This window comes from Styela clava, chromosome 1 (genome assembly GCF_964204865.1).
Source record: "Styela clava chromosome 1, kaStyClav1.hap1.2, whole genome shotgun sequence".
Taxonomy (NCBI): Eukaryota; Metazoa; Chordata; class Ascidiacea; order Stolidobranchia; family Styelidae; genus Styela; species Styela clava.
In genome coordinates, this window is record NC_135250.1 from 24,785,986 (window position 1) to 24,808,285 (window position 22,300).

General features: G+C 37.1%; 1 protein-coding gene and 3 pseudogenes across 1 annotated transcript; all 4 read right to left on the reverse strand.

Moving 5' to 3' along the window:
* Window positions 1-7,264: 7,264 nt before the first annotated feature.
* Window positions 7,265-8,238, reverse strand: LOC120334887 (band 7 protein AGAP004871 pseudogene; annotated as a pseudogene).
* Window positions 8,239-9,020: 782 nt separating this feature from the next.
* LOC120334954 (band 7 protein AGAP004871 pseudogene) lies at window positions 9,021-10,036 on the reverse strand (annotated as a pseudogene).
* A 684-nt stretch (window positions 10,037-10,720) lies between these two features.
* Window positions 10,721-12,681, reverse strand: LOC120334897 (stomatin pseudogene; annotated as a pseudogene).
* A 5,177-nt stretch (window positions 12,682-17,858) lies between these two features.
* Window positions 17,859-22,272, reverse strand: LOC120335111 (receptor-type tyrosine-protein phosphatase alpha-like). Its single transcript, XM_078114354.1, has 8 exons — window positions 22,235-22,272; window positions 21,885-22,018; window positions 21,610-21,686; window positions 21,127-21,261; window positions 20,532-20,669; window positions 19,918-20,057; window positions 18,667-18,802; window positions 17,859-18,243 (listed from the first exon to the last, which is right to left on the reverse strand). Exons 1-8 carry the CDS (start codon window positions 22,270-22,272, stop codon window positions 18,172-18,174), a joined length of 870 nt encoding a protein of 289 aa, XP_077970480.1. The 3' UTR covers window positions 17,859-18,171.
* Window positions 22,273-22,300: the final 28 nt, after the last annotated feature.

Sequence of the window (22,300 nt, forward strand, 5' to 3'; positions counted from 1 at the left end):
TGTTGCGGAGCCTTCGAAGTGGTTGACTATTATTCACGGAGACCCAAAATGAATTTTAAAATTGTTACTTTCCGATTAATATTACTGAGTAAGTTAAAAGTACTTTACTTCATTTAAATGCTAAACCTTTTTTAATAGGGTTAATACAAGTCATAAATAAATCTAAATTTCAAAGATAAATTATACATATTAAGGCTGTAAATTTGACGCTTGACAAACATATTAATAAATCAGGGGTTAAATTAATATTTTCCCTTTTGATGTTTTTGGAAGACTTAAAAGGCCGCTAAAAACGTTCGCGATTGCATTTTGTTACAACCGCCGATTGTTTTCGTCAGAGTGACGTGTTTTTCGAACCCCAAACATCCTAATGTCTGTGTTTATTCTCCCTCCCTAAATCTAAATTTCCTTCGGCATATACATGTATTGTTCCACAATGACGACAATAATTGCTTTTTTGTTCTCGTGGGGAATTATGAGTTCAATGTGAAAAACATGTTAATTAAAAATGAGGTAAATCCTCAACTCAAATTTCTTGATTGAAAAGCGGAATTATGAAATATATATTGAAACTAAAACTTAAAACAAAAGATACCACTATAAGTTTTGTTTCTGCAGATTCGTGACAGATTAAAAACGCTTTTTTAGTCATTGTAATCACAAAATTTGGTGTTATGTTAGGTTTTCTTTGGTTATCCATCGTAGTAACTGAAATCGAAACACAGTCAATTGTGCGCGTGATGTGATGTACCTGCAATAAAATAAATTTCAATCGTTCGTATTTTGCCCAGACCTTGTGATTTTTTAAACGGCGATATCTTGCAAAGAATCTGAGTGGCAGACCTGCGATGGGGCGGAGTTAGTGTTGAAAAAACGGCTAAAATTTGTCAAATTCGCTATAATCTGCCACTCTATCAGTCATGATTACGATTTAATCGGGACGGGCACAATTATCTTATCAAACTACTGGCACCAGTAGTAGGTATGTTCTTTTGTGGACAATATGACTTTGCTTCTAATATCTTATGATAACAGCGTCGTTCAGGATAAACGGTAGTCCAGAAGAACTTCGTTCACTTAACTTCGTTTCATTGTTTCTCATTTCATGTCCGCGGATTGTCGTGGTAATTTGAGAAGTAATGATTTTTATTGTCGTGAGTCGGCACAACTGCAGGTTACATTGAACACAATTAAACCAATAAACAAGTCATTTCAAAATGCCCGCATCGGTCATGGGTTGCACAATTGTAAATTGTACTCATTGAGTTTTAACGCCGACCTGGTGATTTTTGAAACGGCGATATCTCACTTAAAAATAATGTCCAGTGCGAAAGAACAAATCATATTTGACAAATCCCTAAACGTATCCCCATACGATTTCATTTTATTTATAGTTGACAGTTTATCACGTATTTTATGTTATTTCAGAATAGTAAACTTTTATTTCCGTAATCTCGAATCAAACGTAACGATGAGTACCATTGAATTATTATGATAAGACATTTTAAATGCTCGCATCAATCATGGATTGAATATTTTACGCAGCAGAAATCTCGTTATCCGCTGAAAATTTTTTTTTAGTCGAGAAGAATGTTCCGCGGAAATTTCCGATTTCAATATTGAACCCCATCTCCCTCTTAAAAATCCTGGCTGCGCTCCTGCTTATAAATAATTTTTGAATTCCGCCTCTATGCCATATTTCGTGGCTATACTGTTGTCAAATTTTATTAAAGCTGTTATTGCTTCTTGGAACAATTACAAAATTAGCCAAGGGAGTATTTTGATAAGTAATCGAATAGCTCGCGGAGCCCTGGGGCTCCGTACGGAGCACTTTGAGAACCTATGCCCTATGGGATTCGACTCTGCGGAACCAACGCAAGATAATCAGGGGTGCTGTGAAAAGCGGTGGCACGGCGCGCTACACCAAACTATCTTACAGGGCAGTTGAGACGGCTTAATCATATTGGGAAGAGGCCACTGCGGGTTACCAGTTCATACCGGATTGGGATTAGTCAGCCAGTTATTTGTTTCAGATGCATGGAGGAAGCCGAAACCGACCAGCAACGTGAACCTTCATTAGCGATGTGGCGCATCGTGCTGCGCCAGTCGTTCTCAACTTTTTACTGACCTTTTACAATGAAACAAGACACGCGCTATGGAAGTATTTTATAATGTTGCATTACATCCTCTGTGACCTGATTCGCAAGACGGACGAAAAACATGTCCATCTCGATATTCGTTCGAGGACAATAGCAAGCGAGGGCGATCCCTAAAGACTGAACTGGTCCATAGGACGTTTTTCCGACCCTTGACCGCAGGAAAATTCTTCCTATATGAAAATTATTATACTTATTTTGAGGTTGTTTTGATGTGTTGGAGCTTATAAGCTGGTATACGTGTTTGAAACCCTCATTTTTATTAAAATTAATCAACCATGTGCCGCTTACAGGCACCGATAGCTTAGTTTAGACTAGCTTATCGCAGCATTTGCGAGACTCATTTTTGAATACAGCAACTAAATTAATACTTCTTTGAAGACATAATGACAATTAGGATATTGAATTCACATCTATTTTTTGATACACAACTGAAAACTGACAAATACCACGCAAAACTACAAAAACGAGGCAATTTTACTTTACAACCATACTTGAATATCTGTCTGAGCGACAGAAGTGTCTGAACGGCTGCAGAAATTGCAATTGTTACGTCATTGTTGACTTTTTGCTGATTGGTTACAGTAGCGAAAATTGATGCCCGGTGAAACATTCATAAAGGTCGTTCAGCGCATACATACAGTATGGAAGATGAGGCGTTGCTGGCATAATTTTAGCCAACTCAAAAGTTAATTGTTGCAATATTTCAAAGCTGCTGGCATATCACTCGAACATCTTCTGTGTACCAGTAAGTGGTACGCGTACCACCGGTTGAGAACCACTGTGCTACGCGTTAGGAATACGCTCGCCACCGCTCCATATTGGTACACATATATACTTCTGGAACGCCGAATTTTCAATTGCGCTTCAGCGTTTAATGAAATAATTAGAGTTGTTCTGACGGCTCAAACCTCAATATTGACTCCGTTAAAATAAATTTTGATATTTTTCTTAAGTATCGCCTTTTCCCCTCTATAAATGTCTGTGCGCATGAGACCTATTTCCAATAAAATATACTGGTACGGTATGTATGAAAAAAGAAATATCGGATTTAGTGACGACTAACGTTTTTTTAAATATTAAAGTCACAGTGAAATGCTATTCAAAACGTTTAATGACCGACCGTTTTTAACAGTAATACTGTCAAAAAGCGCCAGCCATTTAACGTTTAAATGGCATTTCACCGTTACTTTTTGAAGTTACGATAAAATGCTACTTAGAATATTCGATGACTGACCTTTTTTAATAGTAATACTGTTAAAAAGCGCCAGTCGTTCAACATTCGAATGGCATTTCACCGTTATTTTTTGAAGTTACGGCGAAATGGTACTCAAAAAATTTAAGTACTGACATTTTTCAACAGTAACACTGTGAAAAAAAACCAGCCGTTCATACAGACATCAATATTAGCCCGGTTGAAATAAATTTTGTTGTTTTTCTTTCTCAACTATCATCCTATCATTCTATATCCTTATAGTCACGAGAGAACTATTTTTACAAAAATGTGAAACTAATCATAATTTGGCCTTTAGTCCAGTGGCGGCGCGTGGTCATTTTGACAACCGGGGCAAGCTACTGCGGGACCAAGTCACCCCCATCTACGGGGACAGGATGAGCGCTGTAGGTTCTCCCATCATTTTATGAGTATAAAAACCATTCCATCGGTAACAACCATACGGCAAAAGCGACAATTTTTAACGATAAGAAAGTGTCTTTAAAACCGGTCCAAGTCAAGGGATTAAAAAATATAGACATAGTTTATTTTGAAACCTCTTTCGAAAGGAAAGGCAATGTCTACCCAGATAAATACAATGACATATTAACAGAAACTTCGGGAAAGCAGACAAAACCTAAAATAAGGTTTAAAACGTGACTATGAAGAAAGGAAAGTTAATGCAAAGATAAGGACATGCGTCGCTCACTCATAGATATATATGCTGCTAGACTTCTACTGCTTGAACATATATGCAACACGCCGCGGTTTATTGGAAGCAAAATGCTCAATAACGCGCTGATTAAAGTCATGCATCCCAGAAATAACGTCTCTGTGAATGGATAAAACAGCCAAGGAATTTAATTCTATCTTGCTTCATTGTGTTTCTGAGATACGTTTTAATACGCTTCAGCGTGCTGAATGTTCGCTCTGCGTCGGCGGAAGAAATAGGCGTCGTCAAAATGATGTCCAGAAATTTTGCAGACGCCGCAAAGATAGTTACTATAGTGTTATCTATGAGGAACCCATAGAGCGCGCAAGTTGATGTGATGTTCAAAAAAGTTTGATTGGTGTATATACATTGCAATTCATTTTCCAATTTACCCACGTTTATCATGGGGTAAAATTTGGAGACAGTAGCCAACAAATGGATGGGAAATTGACGTGCAAATTTTGAAAATTTTTTGGGGTTCATCAAAGAGAACGCGGCAAGGTGTTCAGTGCGCAGACAATCACCTATTTGATTCACCAGAATGTCACAGCATTCCTTTGCAGACAAAATCAAACGCTGCGTTGTTTGCCCGCGGCGTAAAGAAGCGTTCCATGTGTCGTCGTATTTTATTGTTTCCCGGATACGAGATACAGCATCGCAGAAGTCTGAAATACACGACTGCACAGACGCTCCATCCATTAGCCTTGACTGCAATGCGCCGTATAATACATCCACGTGATAGAATATTGTGAAGAAAAAAGCGAGAAAAAATGAAAACTCACCATCTTCTAGCAGACGCTTTAGGACCTGCCGCCTCCCTCACAGAGCGTTCGTCCCAAACCGGAGAGCTCTGAATGCCATTGAAACACTCAATGAGCTCAGACCTTATTTCGGACACGCCCTGCACCACGCGTGATTGGAAGTTCCAACGTGTTGGTGCACAAGCTGGGAGACGGCGGCTACATATCTGGCGAAGGAGGTCAGAGCGCTTCGGCGAAACGGAAAAAAATGAAGAAAACCCCGAAACATTTGCAAAAAATATACGGACGAGAGGGGTATCAAGACACATATTTTTAATAACGAGGTTAAATTGGTGTGCATAACAATGTAAAAAATGCGCATGGGGAAAATCTTCTTTAATATAAACTTGAACACCATGTTTCGACCCACTCATGACTGCCGCGCCGTCATAAGTTTGAGCTATCAATTTTGACTTCGCGTTGTAAGGCTGTAACACTTCTTTCAGTACAGCCGATATCTCGCAAGCCGTGCGATCAATTGGTACAAAGCTGTGAAATCTCTCGGTAGGTTTACCATCTTTCACAAACCGAAAAATCACAGCCAGTTGGAAAACGCACGTGATGTCAGTTGTCTCGTCAGACTGAATCGAAAGGAACTGGCAATTCTCAATTTCCAGAGCCAAATGTTGTAAATAAATTTTATACATTGAGTCGAGCAAATCATTTTGGATAACCTTAGATGTCCCTTTCGAAACAGTTGCGGCATCAAGATGATCTCTCAATACTGTATCTAGGGATGCGGTGTATTCCACCATATCCAATTAGAAGAGCCAGCCAGTTCATCGTGCCCACGGAGGGACAGCTCGTGACAACCAATGACCTTCAAAACATCTATCAATCGACCGAGAACATGGCGGTTTTTCTCGACGTTTTGGTTGTGCCGACGAATAGAAACCGCACGTCCTTCATCCAACTGTGCTGCAATATTAACACTTCCGAATGTTCGGTATTTTACTGCATTGTCCAGATGCTCCATAGAAGATTGATGATCCCTGGCACGCTCGAAAAGATGTTTAAGATCTCTAAAACGAAATTTACACCAACGTGAGTCACGGGCGGTAGCAAAAAGTAGGCAATAAAAACAAAAAAATGCTTTTTTGTCCTCGCTGTAACACAACCATTCGTGTTTTTTATACCAAGTTTCTGCGCAGAATGTACGCCGACGCTTTCCTCCGTCATGGGATTGTTCCAGTGAACAATTTTTTGGTTGATAAGGCCCAAGACGTTGTACCTCTAATTTTTGTTCCAGCGGCAGCTGCGAAAACGGAGTGCGAAGTAGTGCATCAACCTTATTCATTATGAGGTCTAAGGCTAGGAAATGCGAAGCCGGAAAGAAGTGAGGAGCTCAAAAGGAATGTGGAAAATTGAAAGCAAATGGACTAAAGGTCTCTAACTGATTCAAATAGCGAAACAAGCGACAAAAACGAAGGCGAGGAAACTATCAACTCTTCAAGCAACCAACGAACGAGAAGGAATGCGTGAATATGTCAACACGTTGTTGTAAGAAACGTCGGCATTGTGTCGTCATAATTTCGGGGCTAGCCCCGATGATTTAGTAAAAAAAAACAGAAAACAAACGAGACAAACGCGGCGAGTGGAAGATAAAAGAGAGAATACGATATACAATGAGCAACCGGGGCAAAATCGGCGTCGCCCCGTCGACGTTCGGCGAAGGCTTTGCGAGCGAAAAATGAACCATGTCGGGAGAATATGGCTAGTGTAGACAGTCTGTGCAACCGATATTGAGGTATTTTTCGAATAATTTTTATTATACCGAAAAAACATTGGCTCTATTGACGCGCCGCCACTGCTTTAGTCACTAATGAATACTGGAACTTACTTTCAATTTCAGATAACACCGAACGCTAGCTACATTCCTAATATATATTATATTTTATTTGAAGAGCGCCAAATTCTTGAGTGCACAGGGCTTCTAAAGGCAATGAACAGGCACTGCGCGGAACCCCTGGCCTGCGCTGGCCTCTTGCGAACCTTAGTTGAAAACTACTGTGTTAGTGCATAGTCACAATTTTTATTTTATCTTATTCCTGGAAAAGATAGCTCAGTTATATCATCTCATTAATTCATCAGTCCAATGAGAATATAAACAAAGTATCGCACTTATAATAGTTACCACTGAATTAAATACCGCGTTTCAATTATTAGTAGTTATTCGCGGCAATCGTATTGCCAAACCTTTGTATTGTGAGCCAACGCATCGAGATTTAATTGTGTGCAAAGACTCTAGGCCAGGATAGTGATATATGTTGGTGTTACAATTCTGAATACCCATCCTAGCTTATTCCTAAATCGTTTATTAAGTTCGCACACAATCACTATATGGCGGCTATTGCCAATAGTATCATAAATGAATACTAACACAGTCAGGTAATATATATATTTGTTTATTATAATTGCATTTAGGCCTAATAGAACAAACTAGCTTTATTTCTGCACGAGGGATGAAATGAGATCTATTGGAAGCGGGAACACAATGGTGGAATTCTTTTCCGCGCTAATTGATGACAAGGTTTGAAGATATCGGAGTTGCATTGCATTTGGAGAATCACTCATAACATCTGCGGCTTCCTTCAGCTTTCTGGAGGCGTTCATTTCTCCCTCAGCTGCAACCACTTTGGCCCTCGCTTCCCGAGATGCCTCTGCTTCCGCTGCCATTGCTCTCTGAAGTTGAAAAGGTAATCTGACATCTTTGACTTCCACTCTTTCGACTTTGATGCCCCATTCGTCTGTCGCAGCGTCAAGAAAGGTAAGCATTCCATTTGCGATTTCTTCTTTGTCAGTTAAAACTTCAGAAAGCAGTTTTGTGCCTAACATATTACGGAGAGTAGTTTGGGCGAGAAGTCTTGTCGCGCCGTCAGCATTTTCGACTTTTGTTATCTTCAATGTGGCATCTTGTACGCGATAGTAGACCACGGCATCGACCGCAATGGTGACGCTGTCTTTCGTCAAAATTTCCTGCGGTGGAATGTCAAACGATTTGACTCTTAAATCCACGCATCTGTACTCATCAATGCAAGGTATAATGAAGAAGATTCCGGGTCCTTTAGCTCCCCCACTGAGCCTTCCAAGTCGGAAAATAACCGCTCGCTCGTATTCATTAACAACTTTTAGGCAGACGCACAAAGAGAAAGGGCCAAATGCTATAATTGCCAAAAGGGACAGTACTGTTAGTAGTGCCCCACACACTTGGCCAATGCATTCCTGCTCATCTGTGACTTCGGGTTTTCCTCCTCTGTTCTGCATGCTTGCTGGTGTTACTTTATTCATGTGGCTATTACACCTACTTCCCCTTAAGCATCCGTTTACCGGCGAAAAGTATAGCATAAAGCGAAATGTAAATAAATTTTATTTCTTTTTGGTTTATGTCGTCATAATCGCAATTTTATTTGGTAACCAGACTACTAAAATAGTGCGTATACTCAAGATGACGCCCTTTGGGTGGATTGGATATTACGTAGTTTTAGCTCATACTTGGCAGTCGGTTATTTCAAAGTTGGCGTTGTACTGTACATTTTGCACATTGTGGGAACTTGGGTGATGATGAGACATGGTTTGGACTTTTTCGAAGAAATCTTGAATATTTTTCCGATAACTTATGCCCCGAACATTACCTGCCCCCGGTTGCCCTAATCCCGCTGTTTTCTTGTCAGGTGGACATGATTTGTTTATAATCTCGTCCTCGAAAGTGTCTGCGCAGTAAAGATAAAATTATATATCACTGTTAGTGTGGACTGCCCCATCTCTACTCTGTGTGTGTACCAATACGGAGGTAACTAATTTTTTTCGCCTACTTTACTTCGAGTTGTGTGAAGGGACTGAAACCTATGGGCAGCGGGTATGTTGACTTGGCTAACACAGACAGACCTTGAACTCGTAATACAACTAAACTACGGGAAATTGCCAAATTGGAATAAAATTATGGCCTGACCCTAACCTGGTACATACACTACGGGGGTAACCGTGATTGTGTGAAAAATTTAATTAGAATTTGAAATAACGGCCAAACACTCATCGGCATATTTTACAAACCTTTCAAAACCCCAATTTATTTAATTTGTCCAATTCTCTGGAAGTCTAGAATTAAACATTTTGAAGTCGATTCCTCTACCACTCATCACTTCACAAAACATATTTTATTGAACGCGAATGAGTGAATTGTACAAATTAAACGTTAAGTTATAGTTTAGATGTTAGACTGCCTGCCCTGCCCTTGAACGCCGGCTTGTCGCGACGATCTTTTTTCTTGCGAATAAGTGCAGCGATGACATTTGATGGAATGGGGATGATTATAGTCTTGTTGTTTTTGTCGCTTATCCCGGTTAAAGTCTGCAAATAACGAAGTTGTATCGCATTTGGGGAATCGTTCATTATATCCGCGGCTTCTTTTAGTTTCTTAGACGCCATCATTTCGCCATTTGCAGACACTACCTTTGCTTTGGCTTCGCGTGATGCCTCAGCTTCGGCCGCCATAGCTCTTTGTAACTCTGGTGGCAACTTGATGTCAGTTATTTCCACGTCGTTTATTTTTATTCCCCATTGATCGGTGGCAGCATCCAAAGCTTGTCGCATTGAGGATGCAATTTCGTTCTTATCGGCTAAGACTTCAGCAAGAGTTTTAGTCCCGAGTATACTTCTTAGTGTGGACTGTGCCAGCATTTTAGTATTGTCTTCCGGATTTTGCACACGAGCAACTTTCAAAGTCGGGTCAAAAACACGCCAGAAAACAACCGCGTCAACACAAAGTGAAACGCTGTCTCTTGTCAAAATTAATTGCGGCGGGACGTCTAACGTTTTCACGCGAAGGTCCACGATTCTATACTCTTCCATACAAGGTATCATGAAGTATAATCCCGGAGCTTTTGGTCGATAGCTCTTAATTCGGCCAAGGCGAAAAACAACGGCTCTTTCATACTCTTTCACAATTATAATGCAAGACGAGATGGTCAGAGGAAACGTCGCAAGAATCAGAAGAAAAAAGATAAAACTCACAATTGCTTCTATTACATCTGCAACGGGGTTAGATTCTATTTCTAAAGGCTGATTCTGCTGAACTTGCACGACCGTCTGCTGCTTCATTTCTAATGAAAACTATTTTTTATATGCTCATTTTTGTTACTACTATACAGTCTTAAATTTGAATAAACTTTGAAAGTTAGTTGTACACATAAACTGTAACATGAATTATGACGTCACATTGAACGCTTCCCAACAAAGTTTGAATGATATGATTTTGGGGGAAATTGTAGGTAAAATATTTCGTTTTGCTTTTCGTGTCCATATATTCGAGCCTCGCTTTCTTGTTTGTTATCAACGATTAAATTTAACCAGCTGCTCATTTTACTCGGACAGATTTTCAAGCGTATTATAAACATTAATTAGAGCATTTTCTAAATATTATTTCTCTTTTTCAGTTGTGTTTTCAAAATTCAGGTATAAATCAATGGCCCCGCGTCATTTTGTTTTCGGATGAGTTTTGATTTAGGTGCTATGATAATACCGCCTAGAAGAACTGCATCTAAAATTGACTGTCGTAATACAGTATTGAAGAAACTGCAAATTGCCTATTCGTTGAAATGAAATGTAAATTAATCTTCACCTGAAACGAATTTCTTAATTTTTTTAAAATGATATATTTGCAATTTATTGAAAAAAGATGCTTTCCCTCTCATTTCTTTTAATTACAACCGTATTTCTTCTCTGTCCCATCATGAGCGCAAACATTCGTTCAAAAATTAATACATTCTTGCAATGTCTGACTCTGATGTAGGCTACAGAAAAAGTAAGCTTCCCCTTGATCAAAAATTTGGCGACGACAACAAACATGGAGGGTTGATTTATTTGTTGAACAGTCGTATATTATTTTAAAAAATATATATATAATAAAATATTTACATTTCAAGAAATATACTCCCGAATGCATCGATATCTGCCCCGAAAAAGGACAAAATTTACACGCTAATACAATTTAATTTACAGTTTCTCTTCAAAAATTGAGAAGTAATAGAGTGAACATAAAATATATATTTTAACATTGAATCGGGTAGTTGTTCTATTTTGTTCTAGTAAGATTGAACGAGATCTAGAAAACAGATTTTAAAACTCCAAAGAATAGATGTAGAGAATTAAGATAAACTGGGACTCTAGTACGTTTATAACTAAACTTGCTATTCTCGGGATTGTATCTGGACAGCAGTAAAGATAGCTATTTTGTATCATATTCTTGCGAAAATTCTCTAAGTGTTCAAAATAATGAATCAAATTGTTTTGGTCACCCTTCATTGCTGAAGCAAATCACGTATTCGTGTGTGGAATATACTCAAAAGCTTCGTATTAAAATATCGAAAATTTATGTATAATTTTGCGAACTGTTTAAAAAATGGGACAGAAGCGATATATTAGGATTGAAAAGTAAAGTAGAACAACCTAAAATCAATAATAACAACTCGCGAAGATTATAAATTGAGGTACATTCCAATAGTATATTATTTGAAGAATTTATCAAACCCAAGTTTGTTAGAATTGACATCGATCTTGGAATTTGTATTTCAATAACATCATGATTTTTTAGTTTTTAATAAAATATTTTACGAACATTTGAAAACTATTGTAAAATATTTTCAATACCAATGTAGTCTCGTCGTAAAACGAAATACACTTAGTAATTTTGTATCATTGATGTACAATTATTGTTGCCAAGTTTCAACAGACATAATACTATATTTATGCATTTAAATAATCAGCTTTATATATAACATACAAGTGGACTGACAATGGAATACAGTGCCAAATGGTATACTACTTTATTGTATAAAAAGCTGCAGTTAAAGTCAATTCAAAGATGAACCGTTTTAAGCAAAAAATTTCTGAAGAAGCGCACGTACGACTTCTTCTTGAAAAGGTACAATCACAGTCTCGTTACGATCAGCACTGATGGAATTCAGAGTTTGTAGGTACCTTAGTTTAATCGCGTCGGGGGAATCACTCATAATATTAGCTGCTTCTTTTAATAGCCTTGAGGCCTTTGTTTCTCCTTCAGCAGAAATGACTTTTGCTTTAGCTTCTCGTCCTGCTTCAGCTTCGGAAGCCATAGCTCTTTGGAGTTGTACTGGTAGCCGGACGTCCTTGAGTTCTACCTTTTGTACTTTAATTCCCCATTCGTCTGTAGCGGTGTCAATTAATTCTTGCATTTCGTGAGCTATTTGGTCTTTCTCAGAAAGAATTTCAGACATTGTCTTAGTGCCCAAGATGTTTCTGAGGGTTGTTTGGCCGGACAGCATGGTTGCTGCATCTGCATCATCAACTTTTGTGATTTGCCATGTCGCGTTGAATACTTTATAGAAAACCACTGCGTCGACCGATACAGTAACCCCATCCCTTGTTAAAATTTCTTGCGGTGGTACATCGAACGACTTTACTCTCATGTCTACAATTTTAACCTCGTCAACGCAAGGTAAAAGAAACATCACCCCAGGCCCTTTTGCAGGACCTCGTACAAGCCGCCCAAGTCGAAACGCTACTGCTCTTTCATATTCGTTGACGATTTTAATTACACCCCATATCGTTAGGGGGAAAGTTAGAATTATGAATAGAACGCAGAATACGTTAAGACATATCTGCGTAACAGCACTTTCCTCTTCATAGTCCTCTTCAACTTCAATCTGACGCTGAGACATTTTGTAAATATATAAAACTACTTAATAAGCTAACAGCTGCGCTTTCAGGCCTAAGCCTCGAGAGACGACTTCCGATTTGACAGAATATTAGTAGAGCGAGCCAACACACCTATCTCACAAAGCGAGTAGTTATCGATGCGGAACAGACTGGTATTACGTTACTCTGCGCATAAAAGATATTTTATTTGCCTTGTTAAAGTTGCTTAGATACCCTCACATGATGTTTGCCCTACATTGGGACGTACGTATGCGTACCAAGTATGGTGAGGGCATGGCCGTTCATATAAACCCTTGTCGAGTTTGTATGCCTTTTAGCAACGTTTTTGGTACTCCCGAAGTATGTGAACCAAGATGGCGGACACTGGAACGTATACTACGTATAGGTTAGCGTTAGGTCATAATTTTATTCAAATTTTTCTTATTTTAGTTCTATTACGAGCTCGGGGACTAGCCAAGTGACTCCCGCAGTATTTGTACCTGAAATCATGGCCTCCGGTGTCCGCCATCTTGGTTTTCTATACAATGTTAGAGTGCAATCGATGGGTATAATTGGCATGTATGTTAAAATGAAATATTATATGTAATACCGCAAGAGCTATGGCAAAGTTTTCTATTCCTAAATATTTTAATACCAAAGCTAGGATAAAATATATTTTTTACCTTTCTAGGATCGATAATGCTTGGCCGTATTAATTTTGCATACTTTCGTGCGAATAATTCCTAATAATGCCTTGCGAATAACGGCCTTTTTTGCTTACATCACCGAGATCCTGACATCACTTCGACAAATAATCAATTTTTTTGTAATATTAGACGGATAGATATATATGATATAATTCTGCATAGTCGATAAGATCAGTAAGAGAAAAAAAGTAATAATAAATAAATAATAAATCCTAGTTTAACACACAAAAATACATACTATTTGATAGTTTTCATACACACATATCTGGAAAAGTGGTTTCCAACCGGGATTTCGCCAGTACAGTCTAGAAGTTGGAATCCATTGGAATCCGAGATATATAATAATATAAGTATATTGTTTAATTAAATATAATCAAATGCCTATAAGTTTTTCTATTATTATTAGTCTTGCTACAATTTGAAGATCATTTTGTTTTATCAGTGTTAGGTTTTCATATATATTTATAGTTAATACAATTCACACAATGAAAGACAATCGAACTATTGCACATGGGGTTCCTCGGCCTCGGGCTTCTGAAATGTTGCATTTAAGTTCACCAAAAAGATTGAAAAGGAATGAAAGAGATAGATCTATGTTTTGATGAATCATGGCAAATTGGTCTATTGCGACTTCCCTGTCATTGTTGCTTTGAGCATATAAATATAGATAAAACGGTCTGTTTTTTTGCTCCTGTTTATCTAAGGTTACGATAGGTTATTGTTCTACCGCCTTACTTGGTTTTACGTAAGATAAACAGATGATAATATTAATGGGGGGGTAATAACACGATAGTAACAAAAAATTAAGGCCAGGGTGTCCATAAAGTCCTTTTACAATTTCAATTTTTCTATGAAGTCAGTTCTCAATATATCATAACCAGGTTTGTTGTTTTTTATTCAGTAATTGATTAAGTATTTTTTACTTCATTTAATACATCTCTGACGGCCAAAATAATATATGATATCGATAAATTCCCTTTGAAATTTTTTAAGACTTTATGGACACCCTATATAAATTGTAGTAAAGGAATTACAGCTAATTTGTCATCTTTTTATGAAAACATTAAAATAATACGGAATTTAATGGGGCATAATATTATGGAAAAAGTGGAAGTATCCAGTTATGGTCCCACCATTGAATTTCCGATCTGTTTTCTTAGCTCCCATTTATATTTGTTAACGTTAGAACAACTGAATTAAGGCAGGATATAATCTTCGAGCTTATCCTAATATTATATAACATATCAGGAAATTAGTGCTGGGGAATTGCAAGATGGAAACTGAAATTAAAGTTATAATCGTGATATACATTACAGGAAGAGATTGAAAAATTACAGCAAATAATACAAAAAAAAATTGATTCTATCCAAATATTGCTTCACCACTAATTTTCTGATTTATCGTCTTAGATTCTATTTATCGTCAGTAACGTAACGATAAGTTCGGTTAGGTTATATTCTTACGTCAAAAACTTAAGCAGGATAGTAACCGAAATTGAAGTTATAAAACGTTATCATCGTGATATACTTTACAGAAAAAGATTGAAAAATGACAGAAAAACATTCAAATACAGAAAAATTGTTAATGTTATATTATTACCCTACTACTATTTTTTTGTGTGTATTTTATTTTTTTGATCTTATGTTAAGTTAGTCGGGGATGGGCAAATTACGGTTTTTATGAATATAAATTTTCGTTGAAAATATTGATGAAAATAACGTCATAGCGACCCCGATTGTTACATTGTGCTTTTTATTATTATATAAAGGTTAGCCTAGTTGTTGTTAATAAACTGTTTTTTGATTCATAGTTTTTTATATTACGTTTTGAGACTCCGGTCCAGTAACCAAATTCATATTCTGTAACTAGCCAACTCAGTGAGGTAATTGCCCACCACTGAGCTAGGTTATTATTACCCAGCGTTCCTAACCTTACATGAGATAAACAGAATTAGAGAAAACCGGTAGAAACTGAGTGTTGTGGAAATAGCAAAATAATACAAGAATTTAAATGGATTGAACGGTACTGCTGAAGTATGCGCAGCAAGACGTCACATAACCTGAACCCTAACCTGGTACACAACCTGAGTTCAGGTTGTGCGCCATCTTGGTGCGCATACTTCAGGAGGTCCGATTAAACTTTATTGGTCACGATACACATGCAAAATTGACACTCACAACTGTTTTTTAAAGTCTAATTTACAATTCAGGAATTCTCTGGGGTTAGCTATATGGATCAGAGCAGTGAGAAGTAATAACTGTTAAATTAAATTTTTACAGTAAAATAAAATTCTCCATACAACAAATATTGACTGAAACAGGAAAATATATATGGTATAATAATAGTATAGTTCGTAACAATTTTCAAGAAGTGAATGGATGATATAGAATAATATTTTTTAAAATACATAATACCACTTTAAACTAGAACTTCTCAACTTGTAATGATATAATGAATAAATGTAATTAATATACTGCGAAGATATTTCCCCAAATTACCATCTAAAAACATGGTTACATGCGGTCTCGAGGATTTTCCAGCTTAAAATGATATAATAAATAACAAACATAGTTATAAGCGTCCTCTAGGAGGCTCTCGCGGACATGATAATGAAAGCCAGAACGCACGCTTGATATTTTAGTTGTATTTTTTGAATGCCGTAATGTAAAATAACACAAACATTGAGTCGTCATCTTTGTCAGTGCGCCTGTTCTACAGTATTGATGATTGGGAATAAAGTTTTGATTAAAGTGTATGTTTTCAGGCTGGAAGCAGGACCGCAAAGCTCGGACCGCAAGCAGTGGTGGGGGGATTCAGGGCGTTCGCGTAAATTTTGAATGTCGGGATTAGGCTTGCACGTAATTTACAGATTTACGGAATTACGGAATTATTTCGAGTTACGGAAGGGAAGTTACGAATTACGTAAAGTCGTAATTATTGGTCGAGCGCTTTCGCGATTGAAACGAGCTCTCTTCAAAGCAGTCAATTCCGTCGATTGTAAAAAGTGAAAGTTTAAAAAGAAGTTAAAGCTTCGGTATTTGCAGCCGTTTTTCTCACTTTTCTCTCTCTTGCCAATACGTCACCGTGATAATTAATGTCGCGCTTATCAAACAGCAATATGACGACGGAAGAGAAATTGCGTAATGAACCAACGCAACTTCGTCTTTTCGGCATCGGTAAAGCGATTGAGACGGCAGAGAAACAACAATATGACGGGATTTCCCGCGATCCGGTAAAAATCCTTTGCGGACCGTTGACGGTCCGCGGACCAGCGGTTGGGAAGCACCGTTTTAGAATACTTAAATCAAATCCAGAATCCTATTCTATTTTTATAGTTACCGTATTTAAATAGTGGGATTTCTCCACCACAATGATTGAAATTGAAAAAAAAAGCTAAATTGTAGCCTAAATGTTTAATGTATAACTATCTTTATGTAGTATTTAATTGAAAATGTCCTGATCATTGGATTATATTTAACCAAGGCAACGAGATTTAAGAATTTCGACGATCGTTTTTTTTTGTTTTTAACAGTTCAATATTCTCAATTTAACTACTATCAAATATCAAGTATGAGCCAGTGTGTTTATTCTGTGCGAGAACCATTTTCAATTACAAAACCTTGATGTTCTGTTACCGGTTTTATCGTTTTATATCAGTCCGGACTTGTCATTGCTCAATATATTTTCCACAATGCCTCGCAATATTTCGGCCAAATATGATTAATTGTCTTTACCAAATGCGGCAACTTATTTTGATTCTTGAAAACCACCGACACTCGACCAAATTTGTGTCAATCTTGGCCGATAGGATCGTCGACTTGAGTTAGAAAAATAAGTTAATTTTTTCGTGCGTGCAAAATAAATGTCACAATATGCATTTTTTTGCGATATAACTTTGTATTTTCGGAAAAGCCATATCATATAAGTACGGTATTTAAATTATGCGCAAATAATTAATATTTGATCTAAATTTGTTGCAAATAATGTTACAACATTTAGGCCGCGACAGGATTTAATGTAAAATGAAGCATGGTAATCGGAATAACGTCAATAAGTCGGCATCAATACTTATTATAAAATGCTGACTAGGTAGTAAAGTCGAATAATGTTAAAAATAGTGCAATAACAAGTCTTCGTCGCGAGGCAAGAGCAAGTATAATCAAACGAGAGAATACGCTCGTCATGGCATTGATAAATTGGAAACCCGACATTTTTTTGAATACGATTTTAAAAAAGTCAACTATCGTTTCATAAATATCCGTATACCAGTGTCGGTAATGATAAAATTGATCGCATAAAATTGGGACGGTTAATTTGCGAAGGTGATAAAGGAAATCAAAGCTAGCACAAAAGATAACAATCAGAATAAAATTAATTTGAATTCACTCTTGTCTTAACATCTGTCACCGGCGTGTAGTACTGCCAGGAATATGAAAACCCAAACTCGATGTCCCAATCGAAAATGAAGTGGATTCAATTCGCTGTTATGATAGGTTTAAATGTGTGAAAAAATATCGCAATTACGGGGTCATTACGTAATCGATTTGGCCGTAATTACGAAATTGATTTTAGTCAATTACGTGCAGGCCTAGTCGGGATAATCAGCAACCCCGATCTTGTGTTTTTGTTTTGACGTTGTACAACCGCAACAAATAAGTTACGTGCACCTCAGCTGACATCTGATATATATATATTCGACTTCTAAAAAATTAGGTATTAGATTTACATAAAGCATATAATCACGGAGTGGCATACATATGTTTCGGAATGAGGAAACCTGCTGTTAGGGAGTTCTATACAAAAGGGGAACCCGTTCCTAAAAACCACCACTGCTGCGATTAAAATCGTTTTTATTTTTTGTGGATTGATAATAAGTTGATATTAAGTTCAGACTAATTGCAATACTACAAGTTTAAAAGTTGGAATACAAATCAAATGATCTCAGATACTCGACGATTGCTTGATAGCAGAACTTGTATTGATCCTGAAATATAAATACCATTCTAATAATTGGAATATAAAAAAATCTGATAATATCCAGGGTTCGGACTAGCAAACAGACCAATGTGGATGTTGAATTTATTGATTTCGAATACATACAAAATACTTGAATAGGAAAAAACGTAACATACGTATGACGTATGCAAGCACGTGGTATTCATTATCACGAATTGAAATTTCGTCTTCCAGTACGAATATTATCGAGATCGGCTCAGTATAGTGCCATTAATTATTCTTCATATATATGTAAAGCTTGATTCAGATATACCAGTTGCAGGTCTTATGATCAGAGCATTCCGATTCGAGAAATATGTTGGCAACTCCACAATTAACGTGTATATAACAAAAGTGAAATAGCTGCGTATTTGTTATAAATTAGTTTCACAATATGTATTCTCATTCTTACTAAATTTTCCACCATATTTGGTCTTCCATCTCTGAGATCTTTCACAGTTCTGAAAACATCAACTCGATTCTCACATTTCAATCGATCTATCAGATTCACCGTTGCACAGAATACACCAGTCCTGCCGATCCCGTCACTGAAACACATAAAATAACTTGTTAAATTTTTGGTTAGAGAATTTAATAACTTATTCTTAAATAGACTTTATTTATGTAAAGGCAATTTTTAACTTTGACTCAGAAAGCGGTTTTAGATGACCCAGTTGAAATACTGGATTTCATATGCCTTCTCACGAAAGTATTGCACTGTTTCCAAGGTCGGGGTCCACGGACCTCCAAAGGAGCCTATGAGCATGCTTAAGATGAAAACGAAATAAGCCAAGTGCTATTGTGGTCAAAAAATTTATCAATTTCATCAAAAATCAAAACGAAATACTATAAAATAAATTTGGTTTGTTAGCTAAAATGTCGCTGTTTATGACGAACAACTGTCATTATATTTGCCTCTGTTTCTTTGTTTTCAGCGTTTATTTTCAAATGTTTTTAAAAGTGTTCCTATTGCATTTTGTATGCTTTTAGACTTAAAGTTTGTCGATTCACCTTTTTTACGCCTCGACCCGGAATGAGCAGCCGCTGATACACAAGGAGCTGCTATTTTTGCAGACCAGAATCTTTCCGCTTCGGCCATACATACCCAATTCATTACATCTTGGATGAGAGATGGGCACCGGGAGATATATAAGCTACTGCGCCAGGAATTCCACGACTTTCGATTCATGTATAAAACTAGATAGCGATCGGAGACCGCCGACTTATTGATCTGCGGTTTCGATTCCTCTGATCAAGACTCAATAGCGACACCGCGTGTCCCATCACTAATTAATCAATAACTCGCTTCCAAAATCAATAGGCTTCTGGTCCAAGATATGATGAATGTACATCAAAATGAAAATGCATCAAATGCAAAATTTGGAACAGATTCAACTTCGCTTTCGTGAGATATCGCGTAACATACGAAAGTGTCTAACAGACAAACAAACAAACAGACAAATACCTATCAACATATTTAACCGAGCGAGACCGATAAGTAATGAGGTTTATGCCAATAGAAGGTTGGGAACCATTATATATTAGTGCAAATGCCGACATATTTTGATTGTCGATACTAACTTGTTTAGGGATGACAAAGCTGTTGCAGAACTACCATTCCGGTAAAATGAAGTGCGAATATTTTTAACAAATGGCCTCACACCTGCAATGAACGAGAGTAACTCCATTCCCAGCTGATCGAATGTTTTTCTGCATCTTATTAACAAGATCAATTATTTCTCTTCCATCTTCAGGGCAACTTGTTGATTTCCATACCGTGTAATGAAACTGAGTCACAGTTTTCTAAAAAATGACAATATTTCTCGAAGTTGTTAGAATTTCTTAATCTAATTGCAGTATTCGATTTAATACCTCACGAAATGATGTAGCGAGCGAAATGATGTAGTGAGAATAGTGATGTAGATAGACTGACGTCATCATCTGCTAGTTTTCACAACTTCGCCTCAAACGAGCCTATATACAAGCGAGCAGGGGATATGCGAGGGGATGTAGTTTTATATTTAAGAAACTCCAGAGTTTTCCGTTTCGGGATTTCGTAACCAGTTTATTGCACCCTGAGGCATGGTGGTTGAAACCTTACAACCTGCTGACCTGCGATCAGCGGGGATAAAAATTTCATGATGAAATTCCAGTGTGTTTGTGTGTTAACTTCTAGAGGGAAATAGCGTAAACTATTAGCGATAATCATTGCGACCCCGCTGTCGTCCCTGTATCATTTGTCAATAAATTCAAAGTAGAGTCATACCAATGACTCACCGATTGAGGTCCCCTGTCCACCCGGAGTTTTCTTTCTGTTATGAAACCGTCTGCCTGGTCACCAACTCTAGTTACAGATAAGTCCTCCCATTTCATAACCTCGCCAACATTTGCAGGCCAATACTGAGCACATTGTTCCTGGAATTATATCAGAAATTAGCTCATACAGATTATTCATATGAACGTCAGTCAAAAAGAAAAAATTAATAAGTAAAGTTGAGTTTAAATTTAGCATTCAAGCAAAGATATTTAGATTTATTGTCGCTCCGATGCGCTATGCACAGCCAGTAGCTGTATACTAGTATAAAATTATAGTATTATTAGTTCGCTTATTATTAAATTCAGGGCTGTTTTATTATTGATTTGATCACGAAATTCTTTGTATGTTTTTTGCTTTAATTCGTGAATTTGCGAGTCACCGAAAAAACATGGTGGATCACTTTGTGACCCGACTCGCGGGTCAGTGGTCCACCATCCCTGTTGTGTATAGACGATTGTTCTAAGTTCAAAGGACGTGGTGAAAACACAGTATATACTATGTAGCAAATGGCTTATATATTGCTAGTCCTTTGCCAAGACAAAATTAAAAACGAACTTCTTTTCCTTCTTTGAGTTTTGTCAACATAACGATTGTATTAACGTTGTTATCTAGAACCGATCTCCAGAATAAATCAATGTTTGACGAAGTTGGACCTTGAGATGCGATCATTGGACTTGACTCGTCATAACTCTGCAAAAAAGTTATGCAATTAGATAACACAAAATACTGTATATATACATTATATATTTTTCATTCAAGTAGTTTTCGTTTGAAACCAAATAAGACTTCGTGCAATAAAGTGAATTTCAATAAGTTTGGATTCCTATAGAATTTTATTTACTATGAGACAACAGAAGTAAAGAAAAATAGTAGCAACAGAAGCACCCCAAAAACTTCGTTTCGGTTAAGTATAAATTTCAATTTTCTTTTGTGAAATGACAAGATTAAAACTTGTTTGTGGATGAACTGACTGCTCAGTGTCAAAATATCATGTTTCGCAATATTGTCCAATTTTACAAGTTAAGCTTTGTATCATACCGCTACCCATGAAGCATTCATATAAGGATTCTCATCTTCATCTTGTTGCATAAATATGCTTACCAGTGTGTAATCATCTAAAGACAATTAGGGGTTAAAAAAAGTGTTATTATTCTTGTACCTTGCTATTATTTTTAATTAAATAGGATTAAAATAGATGTGTCGAATGAATGTTTTGGTGTGGATATTTGTATAATTATGGCAGTCGAATGGTCGATAATAAATTGACTTTTTCATTTTTTAAACAGAGTATCTTCTACGTTCACGCAACCTACATGGAACAGACTTCTTTGATCTGTTCATCTTCTTATTTTTTCCATCGAGCCCGCGTAATTTTGAGTCTTTCATTGGTCCAATTCGGTTTAAATCTTCGAATTCTTTCTTCAATGAAGCTTCGCCATCAGGGGTCCTGAAAGAGAAATTTATTTGACACTCGATATTGTGATAACTAGAGCATGTTCTTTTTGGATTTAGATGAGAATGTTCTTTTTGGATTTAGATGAGAAGGGACAAAAAATACAGTGATCTGTGCTACTGGGAGTCTCGTGATTCCAGTGGTCGTGGCGTAACAATTTTTGCACATGTCTTCCGGCACTCCCACTTGACTACGTCATCCAAAAATTACGTTATTTCAACCTGGTCATGTACAGTTTGGCTGGGCATTTAAAAAACAACAACGAAACTGAAGCAT